Genomic DNA, 18,976 nt, shown 5'->3' with positions numbered 1-18,976 from the left:
GCAAGGACTACACACACATAGGGGCAAGCATGATAAAATGGTGAAATCTGAATAAGATCTGTAGTCTAGCTAACTGTATTGTGCCAATGTCAGTTTCTAGGTTTGATATTAAACCTCAGGTACATAAGATGTCACCACAAGGGAAAACTGGGGGACGTTTACAGGGGACTGTATGTATGATTTTTGCCACTTCCTCTGAATCTATATTATCTTTAAGTAAGTTTGAAAAATCAGAGAGATGTATTCTGTATAAAAGTTATTGCTATTGAAAGTAAATAAATAAGCAGACGAACTGGATCCCTGTTGTGGTTTCTGTGACCCATAGGTGTCAATGATTCTACAATGCATCATCCATTTTGCTTGTTTCTATAATATAGTTTAATATATTAATTAAGAATATTAATATATAGTTTAAATAACCTGTGTAATACTCTTTGTAAACAGAAATTTGAAGCAAATAAGTTTTATATGGAGATCAAGGAGAACACAAATTTTTAGAAAATTTTAATTGCTAATTATTGCATTTAGTCCCAAAGGATCCACCTAACAACATGACCTTTCAGAAGATACCAGACGAAGTTACAAAATTCCAGTTAACATTCCTTCCTCCTTCTCAACCCAATGGAAACATCCAAGTATATCAAGCTTTGGTTTACAGAGAAGATGACCCTACTGCCTTCCAGATTCACAATCTCAGCATTATCCAGAAAACTGACACATCCGTCATTGCAGTGTTAGAAGGACTAAAAGGTGGACATACATACAATATCAGTGTACGTATTCATAGCTTTTAATTATTTACCTATTTAACAAAGTCAATTTACAAACTCAGCATTCAAAACTACTGCAGCTTACGTACACACTACATTTTTCATATCTTTTTGTGGGATCGTTTAAGACATGCCAACAGAAAATAGGTTTAGAGAAATGAAATTGCTGATTTCCTGTTATAAAAGTACGCCCTATCAAAATATGTAGATGACAAAAAAACTTGCATAATTATAGTAGAAATCCAGAAATAAAATAAAGGTGTAAGAAAATGCATGTTAAAAGCAAAAGAGCAGTGATATAGAAAGAGGTCATTTTGCCTAAAGGGAAACTGTTAATGTGTGAGTGTAAATGGAAAATGGAAAAGGAAATTTCCAAAGCAAAGGGCGGCAATAACTATTTACATGATTGAGATTGACATATATTTCACACAACTATTACTGAAAGCCAACAACATTTTATATTTCAATTCTAAATTATCCATTTTGGAAAGTAAATATGTATGTGAGTTCATATACATTCACACAGACACACACACACACAATTTGTTCCACCCTTTGACTATTTTTGTAGCATGTCCTGGAATTTTCAAATAGAATTATATGATCCAGAGGATTATCTTTTAAGAACACAGAATCCACCCTAAACATTCAAGAATGTTAGTAAGTAATCCTCCTACCAACTCTTTATGATTATATCAGAACACTCTCATTAATAATTTGTATATATATATCCATTCCTTCCCTCACTCACTTTATAGCTTATTGTATAATCTGTCTTGCTAGGATTCTTGTTGCATGTACCATTAAGTGGACCATCATTGTGAAAAATCTGTTAGAGAGAAGGTGGTGGTTAAGAGAATGAACTGATCTAGGTTCAAATCCTAGTTTCTACTAGTTTCTATCTGGGCAGTTTCTTCAAATCTGTGCCACAGTTTCCTTATCTGAAAAATTAGTAATAGGAATAGTAAGTTCTTTTATAGGATTTTTGTAAGTATTAAATATTAATAGTTATGGTGAGTGCTGTACCAGTTTTGGCTTTTGGAAATAAAAGAACAAATAGGAAATATGACAATGTACAACTAATTTGTAATTTAAAGAAAATAAATGAATCTTCTGTTTGCAAAGTGCAATTTACAGCATCCTGAACACCTGAGAGTTTATTAGAAATGTAAAACTTTTGCACCTGCCCCAACCTACTGAATCACAACCTATCTTCCTTTAACAGGGTTTGATGTGCCTTCTTTGCACACTGCAATTTGAGAAGCACTGCCTAACTTTTTCATTTATCTCACTTAAAGGTTAGGTTGTACCATAAAGAAATAAACATAATCAAGTATTCCATAACATCATTTTTCATTTTGATTGCTTCCTTTTTGAAATGTACATACTCCAATAAGTATTTCTTTTAGACATTTTTAAACTACATTTTATGGGCTTGGCCTGTTTACTGTACGTACCACACCATATATTTTATAATTTTGATTCAATCAAAACACTTCCAAAGCGTCCATGGTGTGAAGAGTGGGCAGCTAATATATAAAACAAATTTAATTAATTTCAGTAAGATATGTTCTGAATCGTATTTATCAATACAACAAAATTGGCCAAGTACGTAGTCTTTATTTTATATAGCAAGATAAAGTGAATAAAAGAAGATTCTGTGTCTACAGCATCCTAAGCACAAGGTTAATTGAAAGGATTCCCATTTGTGTAAATCACCCTGTATATACAAACAGAAATGCTTTATGTGTATATGCTGCATTACGCAGGTTATAGCTTCAGATACTTTGGGGCAGGGGTGAAAAAGGGCATAAGGGCCAACTTTCAGAGGGATGATTTAATACAGGAAAACTGGGAGGCTGAAGGAATAGGATTTCATCTCAGAGAAGGAAAAAAAAGAGGATCTTGAATATGGATTTAAAGAAAGCCTGAGTTACCTAGCTGCAGAAGGAACAGATGTTAGAATAGATGGAGAGTGTAGACATGGTGGCTTTCTGCTCTTTCTTCCTACGGATTCAAATTGAAGCCACGTCCTTTCATGGGCTTTGTGATCGGGCTGTTTAGGTCTTTGTTCTCAGGGTTTGGTACCATAATATCAGTTTTAAGAACTACTTTGTGGTTAAATAGTCTTCCTCTAAATACTGTATTCATTTAAGTGAGTGCAAGAAAAATATAACTAATAGACTAGATGCAGTTGTCTTTAAAAATGGAATCATCTTAAAATTACATATAACTATAATTATATATACACATAAGCAGTAATTTGAAAATAGTAACAAGATGTTTCTTTGTTTTAGATTTACGCGATCAATAGTGCTGGTGCAGGGCCAAAGGTTCAGATGAGAATAACCATGGATATTAAAGGTACATACATGAGATGCCTTCCTGCGAAATGCTGTTGTCTTAATCAGAGTTAATTGTAATTTGTATTCTGTATTAGAGTTAAGGATGAAGTCAAGATTTTAAGTGATGCGTATGCATATAATAAGATACATTAAGTAGTAATGTATGCTTGTTAAAGCTATAATTAAAAGTCTAAATAATGATACAAATTACCATGTTACATAAAGAGAATGCCCACCTGCTATTTATCTTATATTTCTTTTCTTCTAAATTTAAACTTTTCTAAGACAGATTTTATAGCCTGTTATTTTAGGCTTTTTAATTTTATTGAAAAGAAAACACCCTTTAAATTGCCCATAACTAGACTTTGGCTAGTTCTAATTAGATTCCTTGACTGATCTTTATTTATCTTGAAAGTCAGATTCTTTTCAAGTAATCAAATAGTGTTTACCAAATTACCATATATTCCACTTTGTGATTCTGACTATAAAGTGGATCTAATCAATCCATTATTCTGACAGATATTTTTCGTAGAAACTATGACTAAGATTCGGAGGCCTCCTGCCCCTCAAAAAGTCCCCAAAAGATTTTTAAGAGTTTAGGACCATTCATTCATTCAAGGTTTCTTCTCTTCCTGAGACTGAAAACATGCATGCAATTGTGTCATTTCTCTAAAAATCTGTGATAAAACATGCAGAGAGATAAAAAACTGAAATGTATGAATCTTTAGTAGAATTCCACCCAATTATTCTCTTTTTCAATCAAAAAGTAACTTTTCTCAATCTTTGGGAAGGACAGCAGAGCACAGTGATTAAAGTGCCAGCTCCAGGCTGAGTCTGGGCTCAGACTGCTGAGATTGAATCGTGGATGGCCGCTTGATATCAGTTTGACTTTGGGCAAGTTTCTTAACCTCTGTCATGGAGATAATATTAGTTTTTATCTCATAGATTGTTGTGAGGATTAAAAGAGATTATATTAGAAAAACTCTTAAGACAAGGCCTAGAAACCAGTACTGTTAAGAATAAGAAATATTCACTGTCAGATGAAGCTGATAAATTTTATCTTTTCATCAATGAGTAGTTTATATAATTGTAATATTACTTATAAGTATTAATTATTTTCTTTTAATTGATAAGTTATGTGTTTGGAATGTACAAATACATAAAGTCTTCGAAAATGTCAGCTATTTTACAAAATGACTTCGTAAAGAAGAGCTTATGTCATACTATCTTAATTTCTTTTTGTTATTCAGTGGCCATTACGCAGTTATGCAGGTAACAATATATTTATTCTTCAGTAAAATTTTCCATTCCAGATGCTTTGCTCATCCGCAGGTAAAGAGGATTAGGTCTGGCTTTCCACTCCTTAGATGTGGCAGATAGGCTCATGACCAGTCACCTAGAGAAGATATATGAGTACTGGTGGCAGTGGTGGCATCATAGAGAAATTAATTTTCTCCAGTAATATGCAAGATTTTATTAGTGACGTGGAATGGCATTGACTTAATAGCAGTCTCATTAAATTTGCATTTGACAGATAAAATCAAGTTGGATAGTAACGGACAGTGCCAGATTCTTCTAACTGGAAACCTTTTCTCGGGGACTCCCCAGTGGCCTTGTTGAGAGTTTCCCAGAACTCTTTGAAAACTCAGGTTCTTCGTACTTAATCCTGCCTTCCTTCTCCTCGTTCACAGGTGTCAGACACGTGATCTCTGGTCTAAAGGCTCTCACCACCTACTCCTGCTCCCTGTCCCTTTATTCTTCACAGATATTTCTCCCAATAAACTTTCTACACATCGAATGTCATTACAGCCCGCATGTTTCAGAGGAGTGAGCTGAAGGATCAAGTCAAAAAGATTTGGCTCAAATCTTGATATTTCCCTTTTATAGCTATGTGACAAAAGGCCATTTCCTCATCTATAAAATGCAAATAGTGTTGCCAATTTTATGACATTATTGAGAGGATTTTTTAAAAAATTTAATAAATATGGTAATTGAATTTTGATTAAGCAACTTACTGATGCTCAAATAGCTAGTATACATAGCTATAAGGTGAAACAAAACAAGCAGAGCTTCTACAAACATTGATTATGGACATATTTGTATGCATTAACATGAAATATCATGGCACTTTTAGAAATTATTCTGGCAATATGTATTAAAGTTAAAAATACATATATTTTTTGTTCCAGAAATTCTACTCTTGGGAATCTATTCCATAGAAATAAAAGAATCAATAAATAAAGCTAACCTATAAGGCTAATTATTGCAGCAAATGTTCAAAACCTTAAGAACAAGTGAATTTCCATTACTAGATGAAGGATTGAATAAATATGGTGTGGTTGCACCATGATATACAACATAGTCATTAAGAATAATGAGTTAGCCCTGTGCTTAGTGACTTGGAAAGACTTACACGAGTCATGTTTACGCAAGAAAAGCAATATGTGGAGTAATCATAATATGTAATATAGCCCCATTTAAAAAAGAGGAAACAGTGAGAAGAATCCATTATGTATGACTTTATGTATTTTTATATGATTATGTGAATGTGGAGAAAAATATGGGAGGGTGTCATCCTTATATTTGGCATGGATCAACAGTGGGGGGGTGGTGCTGGTGTGATTAGAATAGAAATTAATGAACCAGCTAAAGGAAGTAAAAGAATAAAAAAATCCACTAAAATATTAGTATAATTTAATGCATTTATGAAAATTATATATGACTGAAAGCGTATATAATTTAAATTTTTTTAATATGTGAAGAGGAGTCAGATGCCTGAAAAATCACACCTGCGCCCCATTATCTCAGGCAAGTCTCAAATATATAATTATACCATCAGGAGATAATAATTGCTAAATATCTGCTGTATCCAAGCAAAACTCTGTTTCTTTTGTTATTTATGTTTGTCCTCACTTTATCTGTAAATTACCTGCATGAAATGAGAATTTTAAATGTTTTTCTTCTCTTCAGAAACAATCAATCAATGGTAGTGATATTTCTTCTTTGTGTATAGCTCCAGCACGACCGAAAACCAAGCCCATCCCTATTTATGATGCCACAGGGAAACTGCTGGTGACTTCCACAACAATCACAATCAGAATGCCAATATGTTACTACAACGATGATCATGGACCAATTAAAAATGTACAAGTGCTTGTGGCAGAAGCAGGAGGTATCATCAGATGTCAGCTTATCTTGTTAAATTGTAGAATGTGAATTACCAAATGCTAAAAAATGTCAGTTCAAAATTAGTAATCTAAGGCTGACTCCTGATTATCACACAACTCTTGAGCTTAATAGATTGTCAGTATTATCATTAATTATACTAATCGTTAATTTAGACCTAAAATATTTTACCAAAATAAGAAAAGGCATAGTTAAAATATATGATTTATTTATTCTATATGCTGATAGGATTATTTTGATGTTGGCAAGATAGGGTCTTGATAGCATCTTTGGAGGTGTGAACAAGCGAGTTACCCTTGACTGAGAGATGTTCTTTCTCTTCCTGGGAAGCCGTCCTCTACAGTAATGCCTATAGATTCACGTGTGATGGGAAAGGATAGGGTTGCCTGCTTATCCAGGTAGATCAGCTGAATCATCCCTGGTGGTTCATAGAGTGACAGATGTTGCATCCAGATTTTCCTCATGCAATTATAGAAAAACTTTTTATAAATGTGAAAATACATTCATATATTACTTGTAATCATTATTCTTTTTTTCTGAAAGCAGCTCAGCATGATGGAAATGTAACAAAGTGGTATGATGCATACTTTAATAAACCAAGGCCATATTTTACAAATGAAGGCTTTCCTAACCCCCCATGTACAGAAGGAAAGACAAAGTTCAGTGGCAATGAAGAAATCTACATCATTGGTGCTGATAATGCATGTATGATTCCTGGCAATGAAGACAAAATTTGCAATGGGCCCCTGAAACCAAAAAAGCAATATTTGTAAGTATTGTTTATGCTTACTATGCATCATGTTAACAAGCTAGTTGACATCTTTCAACCATCCATCTACCCATCCTTTCATCTTTCCAGTAAGCACTGGGCATCCATAATGTATCATGACCTGATACAAGGTAAAGATCAACAAGGCATTGTCCTTACATCCCATAAATGTATAGTTCTATAGCAAGAGCAGGCTAGCTTAAAAGTAATTATGATTTGATATAAGTGACATAAGGACAAGATGAAAAATGTGCAATTGGAGAACATAGGTAGAAGAATTTAATTCTTTCTGTAGAGGACAATGTGACTAATGTGTAGTGCTTTGTGTTTTTCACTCATTATGTTGCCATGCTAATGTACAGGTCTTTGGAAACACGATCCTAGTCTTTTGGTTAATGATGGCTTCAGTTTCCCTCAGTCATAGCAATAATTTTCTGCTCTTTGTACCATCAAACATCTAAATGAGTGATTGAAATCTTTACAATTCACTATAACACTTGGCATTTTGTAGATCATAATAATCTATTAAAAAACAATGCTGACATTTTGACTTTATTAAATGCTTTGCTAAATTGATTATTTTCTTCTGTTAAATTGACTACACTATTTTTATAAGAATACAATTTAAAAATTTTTTTAATTATTTAATTTACAAAATATACTTTTTACTACTAAATTTGAAAAATGCAATTAGTTTCAGTTTTGCCTGCTAGTTACAGCATTATTAATTTTTTGATGAATATCCTAGGCCAAGTTAACATTAGAAAAGTTAGGCATTTGAAAAAGAATGCTCTATCATGTATTATTAAGTACAATTACTTTGGTTACCAAGTTATTTCCTGAAATTTAGTCTTCATACATATGACAGATGAAAATGATGTACCACAAAGTTTAATATTCAAGTATTATTTATTTTGCATATTTCCCCAGACTCTTTATATAATCAATAAAATTTTAAGAACTTGAGAAAAGTAGAACTTAAATTGTGCACTGCAATTTATTAACGTAAATTGGTCTTATATTTTAAAACGCCTGGATGCCTATAGTTTTTAAATAAGGCAAATTTTGGTTGTCTCTGAGGATGTTAGACTCATGCAGTGATTTTTAAGATTGGTTCTCTTCTGCAGCCATTTTCTATTTCATGTGTCATAAAAGCAAAGAATGTGAAAAGTCGGCTGTACACACACAGAGTTAAGAAGCATTGTTCTTAATTTGTTTACATGTGAACAAACTAAATTCTATATGACCATTCTAAATCTGGTTCACTGGTATTTTCAAAGGTGGTTGAGATATAACAGTTATTATGCTTTATATTTATAAAGTATGTTTATACAACACACTTTCGTAAAAACGTTGAATCATTTCACCCAAACGAATCTATGAGGGAGGTGTTCTGCTTTATCAGATTAACCTGCCGACTGCTCATGAGTCTGGCTCTCATGAAGTTCACGAGGTCCATGTGCAGGATGATTGCTTATCTCACTTAAAGATAGTATACCAAGTTTACATCTTGTAAATTTATTTTGTCTTGAATGAAATTGTACATTTTTCATAGCTATCTGTTAAATTATTCATAGAAAATAGTCATATGGCTTGCAAATTGTTCATTTTCGCTTTTTTTTATTTCATAGATTTAAATTTAGAGCCACAAATGTCATGGGACAGTTTACAGACTCTGATTACTCTGATCCTGTTAAGACTTTAGGTAAGACATATTTTGCAGTTTAATTTCATTTACAATCTCAACATACTAATCACTGTTGTAATATTCATTAGTAAATGAAATAATCCATGACTGAACATTCTCAAGCATAAATTCATTTCTAGATTACTCTCCAGGGACATCTGACAATGTCTGGAGCCATTTTTGGTTTTCAGAACTGTGGAGGCCAAGCTTTTCGCTTCTAGTGGGCAGAGGCCAGGGATGCTGCTGGAGGTCCTAGATTGCATAGGACAGCTCCTCCAGCAAAGAATAACCTATCCCATAATGTCGATAGTGCTGAGGTTGAGAGACCCTGTTAGATGCTAAGGTTATAGATGAGGAAACAAAGGCCCAGATTAAGTGATTAAGTGGCTCTGCCAGGATTCCATCTCAGATTTCATAACCGTTACAATACAAATACAGGATTTACACCTGGATTCAAACCTTGGCTCCATCACTTGAGAAAATAATTTAATTTCTATAAATCTCAGCTTCCTTATATGGAAAATGGTGTCTCCCTGGAAAGATTTAAATAAAACAACGTATGTAAAGATATTAATATTTTATAGTTAGTACAATTTTAAATGCTTAATATATTCTTTTTGGATAGTAATCAAAGTGTATTGAGAAATATACTTCCTCAGGAGAAGTTATTTCCTTAGGATTTCTCTGAGCAGATCACAACTTCCTATTTCCTCTGCATGGAACTCTGAGAATGTGGACATTTGTGTGTTGCTCAGATCCAGAGCATATCATGAGCTGCAGTAATTTCAGTGAGAGTTGTGGCTGGAAGATGAGAGATTGTTCCACCATTTTCAATTAGAAATGTTCATTTGGCTATAGAATATTAATTGTATAAAAAGCAGCTTCTACAGCCTCCACTTAGTTAAAGAAAGCTTGGATTTTGAAGAAATTAAGAAGGGGCATGTGGTCCTACATAAATGTTTATAGAAGAAGAACATATAAATGTCTTTGGCCATGCTGCCTAGTTCCATAAAACCACTGTTTTGATTAATTTTACCCAATAATTCAGTCATTTTAAAATTGGCTGTCTAGATTTGTGGTTTTGAAATTGTTAAGTATTTCTTCATTTGATAGCTGAGGTTATCATACTCTGATACCACCACAGTAATGGAAATGTCTTGATGGCACCAGATAATGTCCCTTAGGTTACAGCATTCAGAAACGATTATTGCAGCTAAATAGCGATCCTAGTGTGTTTACTGCGGGAAGCTAAGACACACAGACAAAATGCATAGCTCATATGTCTCAGGGAGATGAGATTTTGTAGGAGAAGTAGTAAGAAGAAATCTCCTTGCCTGTGTTGTTTGTTGTGTGCTTGCTGGTGTCATACAGATTATTGATGTGAGAACAGCATGCTCAGTCAGTTATCTGAGAGGTGAGGTTGAGACATCCAGGGTAAGAGGAATGAAAAATGGGAAAAGCCAGGCAACAGGTACCATGGTGCACAGGGACGTGATTCCTCAGATTCCACAAAATGGCTTCCCTCTAGTCAAGGGTAGGCCTCATCCAGCACTTAGGCTGCAGGTAGTCTCAAGGTGCTCCTCAGCAATGGTCTTATTTTTCTCCCTTTCTCTCACAGTCAAGGTAGTGGGATACAATAATTAATTCTAGAAGGTAGCAGAAACACACTGTCGGTTCTCTGGTTCCTTCTTGGAATCACACCACCACCACCCCTTCATCCAGGGGCTAATGTTCGTGTGCCCCAGTAACAGCAGGGGCCTAGAGGGATGTAAGATGTGGAAGGAAGGGCAGAGGACATGATCCTGCCAAGGTTAGGGAAGGGAAGGAGGGATTGGTGAAACACAGACTGGATGCGGTAGGTGGAAAGCCAGTGGGGTGGTCACGGGTAGTGACAAGGAAGGGTCCCATGTATCTATGATCAAATTTTTCAGAGTTTATATATTATTTATAGACCCCTGATATAAGGACGGCCTGAAGGCTCCTCTTTAGAGTGGTCTTCCGTGGGCTTTGTATTAGGCTTCTGCCCTGTAATGCTAATTCTGGATTGACTACATGGAGTTCTGCTATCTAGGTAGTCAGTTATAGGTAGTAAAACAGTGGCAGGAAACAGTGGAGGAAATTGCTAGCTGTGCAACCCTCAGTTGTGGTGAAATGAGGTGTTCAGATTTGGAGTATGGAGTACACCACTGGAGCAGAATTTCTGAATGACTAGCAAAGTAGCCCAGTCATTTTGTGGGTTAATGGATTTGACACCATCAATTTCTGTCCTCACATTAGTTTTTTATCTTGCTATTGGATGTTGTGGTTTTCTGGATATCAAATTCACCCTGATGGATCAGGCATGAAACAGAATCCTTGAGAATTGGCCCTGATCCATGATTTGAAATGAATAAAAGGCCATGGAGTCATAAGAGTTTTTGGAAAAAGAACAGTGCCAAGAAAGATATAGTAGAAGGACTCAGAAAGGAAATAAAGTTGATCTTTTCTGTAATGGTCACCGGTCAATGGCAAAGAATGGTTCATGGTTGTGAGAATGGGGGAAAGCAAATCATAAAATGCATTGATATAATGCTCCTGGAATCATCATAAAGTTACAAAGGATGTTCAAGTCCTTTTTTCTCTCAAATATGTCATGTATTGGGATATGTGCCAGCATTTGCAACAGGCTAGTGACTCCCAACGTTCCTAGCAAGCCTGCTGAAGACCGATGTGTGTATGTGATCTCAGACTACAGTGAAAGAAGTCCAGGTCCCGTCTAGGTCATCAAACCATCAGTGGGTGCACAGTCATCACTGGTATTTTGCACACCACAGGCAATGAGCTCCAAGCTGAGCTGCCTATCAATAAAATCTCCAGGATTTAAGTGCCTTCGCAACGCTGTGTTTTTAAGTTAGTATAGGGTATATTCTTCCAAGACAGACCATTTTGACAGTGGTTGTGCCTTTCAGAGGTATTGGTATTTGGAAGTCAAAATTAGGGGCGAAAGGGTCATCATAGATGGATGAACTAAAGGTTTCAGTTTAGTGAAAGGGGCTAATAGAAGTCCAAGTGAGAAGGGCTCAGGCAAGGCTTTGCTGGATAAGGATGAGCGGGTGGAAGACGAGTTTGTACTTTAGGAAATCTTTACGGCCTGTACGAATAAACATGGGAAATGACATGTGTCATTATTTTAATCCGAAAAAGTACTTACAACTTATTTGATTTTGTTTTCACTCAGGATTGAGCATTAGCAGTTTTATTAGCAAAATTCACAAGAATGCTTCTTATATTCTTTTTAAAAATCCTCCTTAGGCCCATCAGTTTGTGGAAACCGCTTGTAGACAATATTTTGATTACAAGGTTTAACTATAGGTGATTCTTGTGATTTGAGAACCAGACACTCTTTCTGCACCTTAGAGGGCTTCATTAAAACTGAGCAAGAGGAGACTTTACGCCCAATGGCAAAGATTCTGTGATTGTTTTCTTTTGTCATAACACTTCTCATGTAATCACTATGCTAACAATGAAAAATTCTGGTATGCTTGCTTATAAGCAGAAACAGGGAGTTGCTATGTATTTTTTGCAACGAATAATTACTTGCCTCCAAGACACCAGAGGAACAGGTGAAAGTTTTACGATGTTAACAAGGCAGTGGTAATGTGGCGGTGAACCTCATAGACTTTGCACTCAGATAGGCATATTTCAGGCAGTTTGGGCATTTATTGAGTTTATGTAACCATGGGTTAGTTACTTAAGAAATTAACTTCTGAAATCTTATTTCCAAAATGAGAATAATGATGCCTACTTCATAAACTAGTTGGGAGATTAAATCAGATGAATGAATGGATGAATAAATAAGAAGTATTTATTAATAAAGATACTAAACCTTGTTTATTTATGGATGAATAAATAAGAAGTATTTATTAATACAGATACTAAACCTTGATTATTTATGTGCCAACACTTTTATGGGTGTTTTTATATATAAACTCCTGTATTCTTCGCTACAACCCTATAACATGATTTCCTGTTTATAAATATCTCCAATTTATTGGTAGGAAATCAGAATTACCGAGTCTGTAAGCAACCTGCCCAGGGTTACAGAGCTAGGACGCGGCAGCACCAGCTTTTAGAGCTGGGCAGGGTGACTGCAGTCAGTGCTGTGTTGCACCCACTGTACCACATTGCCTGCAAATTCCTAGTGCCCAAGGAGCTTTCAATTTCATTACTCTTAGTGATGCTTCTGCTCCCACAGACTCCCTATCCTTGCTGTACCATTTTCTATTCTCAGTATTTTAAATTATTTCTAGCTGTTCTCTTTTTACCTTCTCATTTTAGCTTTTTGAGGTTAACATTCACACATAAGAATGCTTTACTTTTACACATAAAGATACAATAATTCCTTTTTGTTTTTTTAAACAATGAGTAAGTGTGACTTTTCCCTACACCTTGGAACCCACTGTTTATTATACTTTTAATGTTTTGCCAATCTGGTGTATGAAAATAGCATCTGTCTAGGGTCTTTTAATTTATATTTCTTGAACTATGAAATTGAGTAACTTTTAGTAAGTTCTTTGTGTAGATTGAATATCCAGAATGACTAGTATTGGGCTGAAAGAGAAGAACTCCTTATACTCAAGTTCTATTATAAAAACTGGTTTTCTTTTGAGATTAATAATAATACTAATTGGAGGCTCGCCCCATGGCCGAGTGGTTAAGTTCACACTCTCTGCTTTGGCGGCCCTGCGTTTCACTGGTTCGGATCCTGGGCACGGACATGGCACCATTTGTCAGGCCATGCTGAGGCAGCATCCCACATGCCACAACTAGAAGGACCCACAACTAAAACATACAACTATATACTTGGGGGGGTGATTTGGGGAGAAAAAGCAGACAAAAAAAAGATTGGCAACAGTTGTTAGCTCAGGTGCCAATCTTTTAAAAAAATAATAATCATAATTATAATAATACTAAGAAGAAGATCTTTCACATAACATGCACCTGTATCAAGAGCCAGACGTTGGCCTATGAATTTTATAACTCATTTAATTCAAGCTTCTTAGAAACATATAACCAGCTTAAGCAATCAGATCCATATCTGAGTTTAAATAATGATAATTCCAATCGAAAGATAATGCTTATGAAAAATTAGTTCATGCTTCATAATTATGATTTGCTTCATTACAGTAGTACATTTTATTATGCAAATATAACATAATTTAATTTGACCTTTCTTAGGATTTTAAGTCTAGTCAGGAAATGATTTATGCTTATTACAAAAAGAATCGTGTATATTTTCAAGGGAAAGAATTCCATTTTCTATGAAAGGATTTGGAGGAGTGACTTCTTTCTGTAGGGGTAGTGCTCTGTGGGGACATACATAGCAGTGAGGCAGAATCTGTACTTGACAATTGTGGTACACTTTGTCCTTTCCTAGTAGTACTTTTGTAATATACGTGCCCAAAGGATTACATGTTGTTTATTATTACATTATATGTCATTTCTTCACTTCGTCTGGCTAGTGCTTTGAAGTGGTAATCTAATCTGAAAAAACATTTTATGAAATCATTTTTTTCCCACTGAGTTCTAAGGTCCAGTGATTCATTAGTACCTGATAAATATGGTTCTTTATTCATCTTCAGGTTTTCTTTCCCAAGCATTTCCAGCTAGAGTCCATGTGTGAAAATTCATGAAATAAACCATCCATATTTTAATGCATAAAAAAGGTATATCCAAAATACTTTATGAGCTACATGCTGCTTTAGCATCTTTGAAATTTAGCTGGAGATTCTAGACGACCATGAAACTCTGAAAACTGTTTACGATTCAGGATTCATTCACACCTACCATGGAGAATAGCCACAGGAACCCTTTCAAGTTGTTAACATTTCATAAGCACCAATCCAGGGAAAAAAGATGAAACATTAATCCCTGCATAGTGTACAGATAGCTAACCTATTTCATTTTGTCACTTGACTTTAATCTTTTTAGAGTAAAATTATAAATTATAAATCATGTACCTTAAAATTGATTTCAACAATAATAGCTGTGTCTAAAATAAACGATTAATAATTTGTATATTCTTATTTCATTAAATGCTTGGTCTTCAACCTGAAAATTTTTAATATCTATTTCAAAACCAATATATTTATTCATTAGTAAATTTAGCAAATATTTATTGAGCATTTTCTATGGACCTGTTACTATTCTCGGAACTTGGAATACAGTTTTGAATAAAACCAAGACTTCTGTCCTCAGGGAGCTTACGTTCTGGACAGACAATAAATAATGATAATAAATAAATGAATTATGTGTTAAAAAGTCATTACTTAGTGTGTTCGGGTGGTGAACATGACGTAATGTATACAGAATTTGAAATATGATGTACATCCGAAAAAAATAAAAATTTAATAAAAAAAAGAATATATATTCTCTGTTGGTTAAAAAGTTTGACGTATCTAGTAAATCAACCTTATTTCTTTTATTATCCAATTATGCATGTTATGTCTACTTGACCAAATGTGGTGTGTTAAAATCATCGACATTCATATTTCTGTTAATGTTGTCTACACTTACAAGAGTTTTTGCTTTATATATTGTGAAGACATTCCATTTGATGGATAAAGTTTCGTGCAATTATATCTTTATTGAGTTTGAAAAGTATTATCAAACTGAAATGAATTATTTCTGTTTAATGCATTTTACCTACATTTTATGTTTTCTAATGGTAGTATTGTCACTTTGCTTTCTTTTTTGGCTCAAACTGGCCCAATATACTCTTATCCATTACATATGTGTGTGTGTATTGTATATATATAAAATGTATATATATAGTGTGAAAAAAAAAGGTGATAACGGCTATGGAGATAAGAAAAAGTAGAACAGCTTGCAGAAGATGTAGAAGGGGGAGGCAGGAAGTGAGGGAGTTGTCATTTTCAATCAAATAGGTCATATCTTAGTCTGCTCGGGCTGCCATAACAAGATACTGTAGGCTGGGGGCCTTAAACAGCAGAAATTTTTCTTCTCACAGTACTGGAGGCTAGAAGTTGAAGAACAAGGTTTCAGTCAATTTAGGATCTGCCGAGGGCTCTCTTCCCGGCTTTCAGAGGGCTTCCTTCTTGCTGTGTCCTCATATGCCTTTCCTCAGCCTGTGTGAGTGGAAAGGAGCTAGCTTTTGAGGGTCTCTTCTTATAAGGATGTTAATTCTATCAGATTAGGACCCAGCCCTTATGATCTCATTTAATGTTAATTAACTCCTTACTCCAAACACAGCCACACTGGGAGTTAGAGCTTCAACATAGGAATTTTGGAATGATACATACCCTCAATCTGTTAGAGGTGGTCAGCATAGGCCTCGAAGGAGGTAATGAAATGGCACCTGTTGCAGGTAATGAAATGGCTACCCAGGCAGATATACAAAGGAAATACCTTTTACAGGTAGAGCAAGAAGCCAATGCAACAGCCCTGTGTCAAGAGTGACCTGGTGTGTTCCAGGAACAAGGATGTCAGGCTGGCTCCAGAGGAGTCAGCAAGGCAGAGACTGGGAGGGGGGCGGAGGGAGCCAAAGAGGTAACAGGAAACCAGAGGATTACGAAGACCAGATCTCATAGGCCATTGGAAGGATTTCAGCTTTTCTCTGTGAGAGATGAGAATTTTAAGCAGAGAGGTAATGTTTTAAAAGGATTACTCTTGCTGCTATGTTGAGAATAGATAGAAAGGGGATAAGGGTGGATACAGGGATTCCATTGGACCAGGTGTCCATACAATAATTCATGCAAAACAGAATAGTGGCCTGGATCAGCATGCTGGCAGCAGAGGTGTGAGAGGTGAACAGAGCAGACACTGAAGGTTTGAGTAGCATACTGAACCCCCAAATACCCACTAATTAAATTTTTAACATTTTGCCACATTTATTTTATTTATAAATTTGTTCTTTTATTTCTGAAGTATTTTAAAATAAATCACAGAAAGCATTATATTCCACCCCAGAATACTTTAGTTTCTTTCTCTAAGTACATTTTCATTATATTGTCACAGTTAATCAAAATTGATGATAAATTCTTGATATTATATAATACCACATACTATTTTAAAATCACCCTCTGTTTTTTTCTTTATAGTTTGTTTGACTCAGGATCCAAATAAGAGGTTCACACATCATCTTTGATTGTTATGTCTCTTAATCTCTTTTAATCTAGAAATACTCTTCTTCCTCTTCTTTGCCGAGGCCATAGACTCATTGATGCAACCGGATGAGGCATCCTGCAGAAGTCTCATATTCTGGATTTGTCTGATTGCTTTCTCTTAATGTGATTTTATTTCTTCCTCCTCGCCCTTCTTTCCTATAAATTACAACTAGAATCTAAAGGTTTTAATAGTCACATCGACATTTTTGGCAGTGATACTTTATGGGTGCTGGGGCCTAGATTAAAGTACCTCGCATCAGGAGGTGTAAAATACCTGGTTGTCACATTTTCAGTGATGTTAAAATTATCAGTAAATTTCATGGTAGCAGCATGATCCTTCATTGGAAAGTTGTTTTTTCCCTTGGCATAACCAGCAAATAATCTGTGGGGTCATATTTTGGCATCCTGCAAATATCCAATTTCTGATCAACATGTCTCCTAATCATTAAAGACGCATTTATGAGGGGCTGGCCCCATGGCACAGTGGTTAAGTTTGGTGCACTCTGCTTTGGTGGCCTGGGCACAGACCTACACCACTCATCAGCCATGCTGTGGTGGCAACCCACATATAAAGTGGAGGAGGATTGGAACAGATGTTGGCTCAGGGCTAATCTTCCTCAGCAACAACAATAACAATAAAAGACACATTTAGAATTGTTACCTGAACCAATTATTTCATTAAGAATGAAAAATTAATTTCTAATTTTATTACTCCTTCCACATTTATTAAACAGAATTCTTCCCTAATTAAGGGCTTAATCTCCTTAACTAGGACTATTTTTTTTAACCCATACCATGCAGTTCATATGAGAAACCCAGAAAAAAATGCTTAATTTTCTCCCTTTAATTACAAATTTTTAGAGTGAGGAAAGTTACAGTCTAGCCATAACCAATCTTTACAAATTAATGTTTTTGTTTATTTTTTATTTCTTTCATTGAATAGTGTTAAAACCCATGGATTATTATAATCAACTTTATTTCAATCAATTTCAGTTTTTATTCATTATGAAGTTTAAATTGTTCTCTCTTTGGCCAGTAGGAACCTCTTCAAGATGATCTGTTCTTTTCATACCATTAGACTTTGATAGCTTCTTAGCTTTTTTGCCCTATTGGATGTCTGAATTCCTTTTGTGCCCTACTCTCGCTTTGGAATTACTGTCTCTCCAAGTTTTCCTAGTTTCTGTTAGTGAAAAGTGTATATACTTTGAAATGAAGCCAACAGAATTTCCTTAAAGATTTTGGATGTGTTCTATGAGAGAAAGAGAGAGTCAAGTATGACTCCAAGGTTTTGGGCCTAAGCAACTGGAACAGTGATGTTGCCATCAACTAAGAGGTGGAAGGATGCAGTTGCAAGGAGGGAAGTAGAGGAGTTTATCTTTGGACATGTTGATTTTGAAATTTTAATTACAACTCTAGTAGGCAATTATGTAGTCGTCATCATGTGGGTGAAAATTAAAACCATGAGGCTGGATGGGCTCACCAAGGGAGTGAGTTTAGACAGAAAACAGAAGAGGAACAAGAACTCAGGCCCAAAGTTAGAAGATCTAGGAAAAGAAGAGGAACAAGAAAATTTGTACATTTTATTAGCATTCTTGAGAAATATGCCAAGAAAATATTTTTTCTGTGTTTTGAGACCCAAGATAGTATTCCATAATAATATTTAATCGTGATGTTATACTTCTTCCTCTTCAGGTGAAGGACTTTCAGAAAGAACTGTAGAGATTATTCTTTCAGTCACTTTGTGTATCCTTTCAATAATTCTTCTTGGAACAGCTATCTTTGCATTTGCAAGGTAAGATTTATTTGTACTTACACTCCTAGGATGCTTTATGGGCATTATTCAGTCACAGTCTAATCAGGAGACAGAAGCCACAACAGTTACTTGAATGGGAAACATTTAATAAGAAGAATTATTAACTAGAGAAATAATTAACCAATAAAGGGGGTAAAAGAGAACACTAAGGAGCCCAGAAGTAGCAAGTGCAACAAAGCAGCTGCTTACTCCAGGCTGAAGGAGAGAGTACAGTAAAGGAACTAAGAACTAGAAGAAGTCA

General features: G+C 35.2%; 1 protein-coding gene across 1 annotated transcript in view; it reads left to right on the top strand.

Annotated features, from left to right (window-relative positions):
* The window catches only part of PTPRQ (protein tyrosine phosphatase receptor type Q), a 196,858-nt gene that overhangs the window by 137,474 nt on the left and 40,408 nt on the right, over positions 1-18,976 (top strand). Inside the window, exons 30-35 of the mRNA XM_046646540.1 lie at positions 529-773; positions 3,068-3,134; positions 6,129-6,287; positions 6,848-7,070; positions 8,702-8,775; positions 18,615-18,714. Of these exons, the coding sequence (XP_046502496.1) occupies positions 529-773; positions 3,068-3,134; positions 6,129-6,287; positions 6,848-7,070; positions 8,702-8,775; positions 18,615-18,714 (868 nt within the window). The remainder of the gene's footprint in view (positions 1-528; positions 774-3,067; positions 3,135-6,128; positions 6,288-6,847; positions 7,071-8,701; positions 8,776-18,614; positions 18,715-18,976) is intronic.

The sequence above is a fragment of the Equus quagga genome, chromosome 19 (genome assembly GCF_021613505.1).
Source record: "Equus quagga isolate Etosha38 chromosome 19, UCLA_HA_Equagga_1.0, whole genome shotgun sequence".
NCBI classification, from domain to species: Eukaryota; Metazoa; Chordata; class Mammalia; order Perissodactyla; family Equidae; genus Equus; species Equus quagga.
Note: the sequence above shows the minus strand (reverse complement) of the source record. Positions and strands in the feature narration are given on the sequence as shown.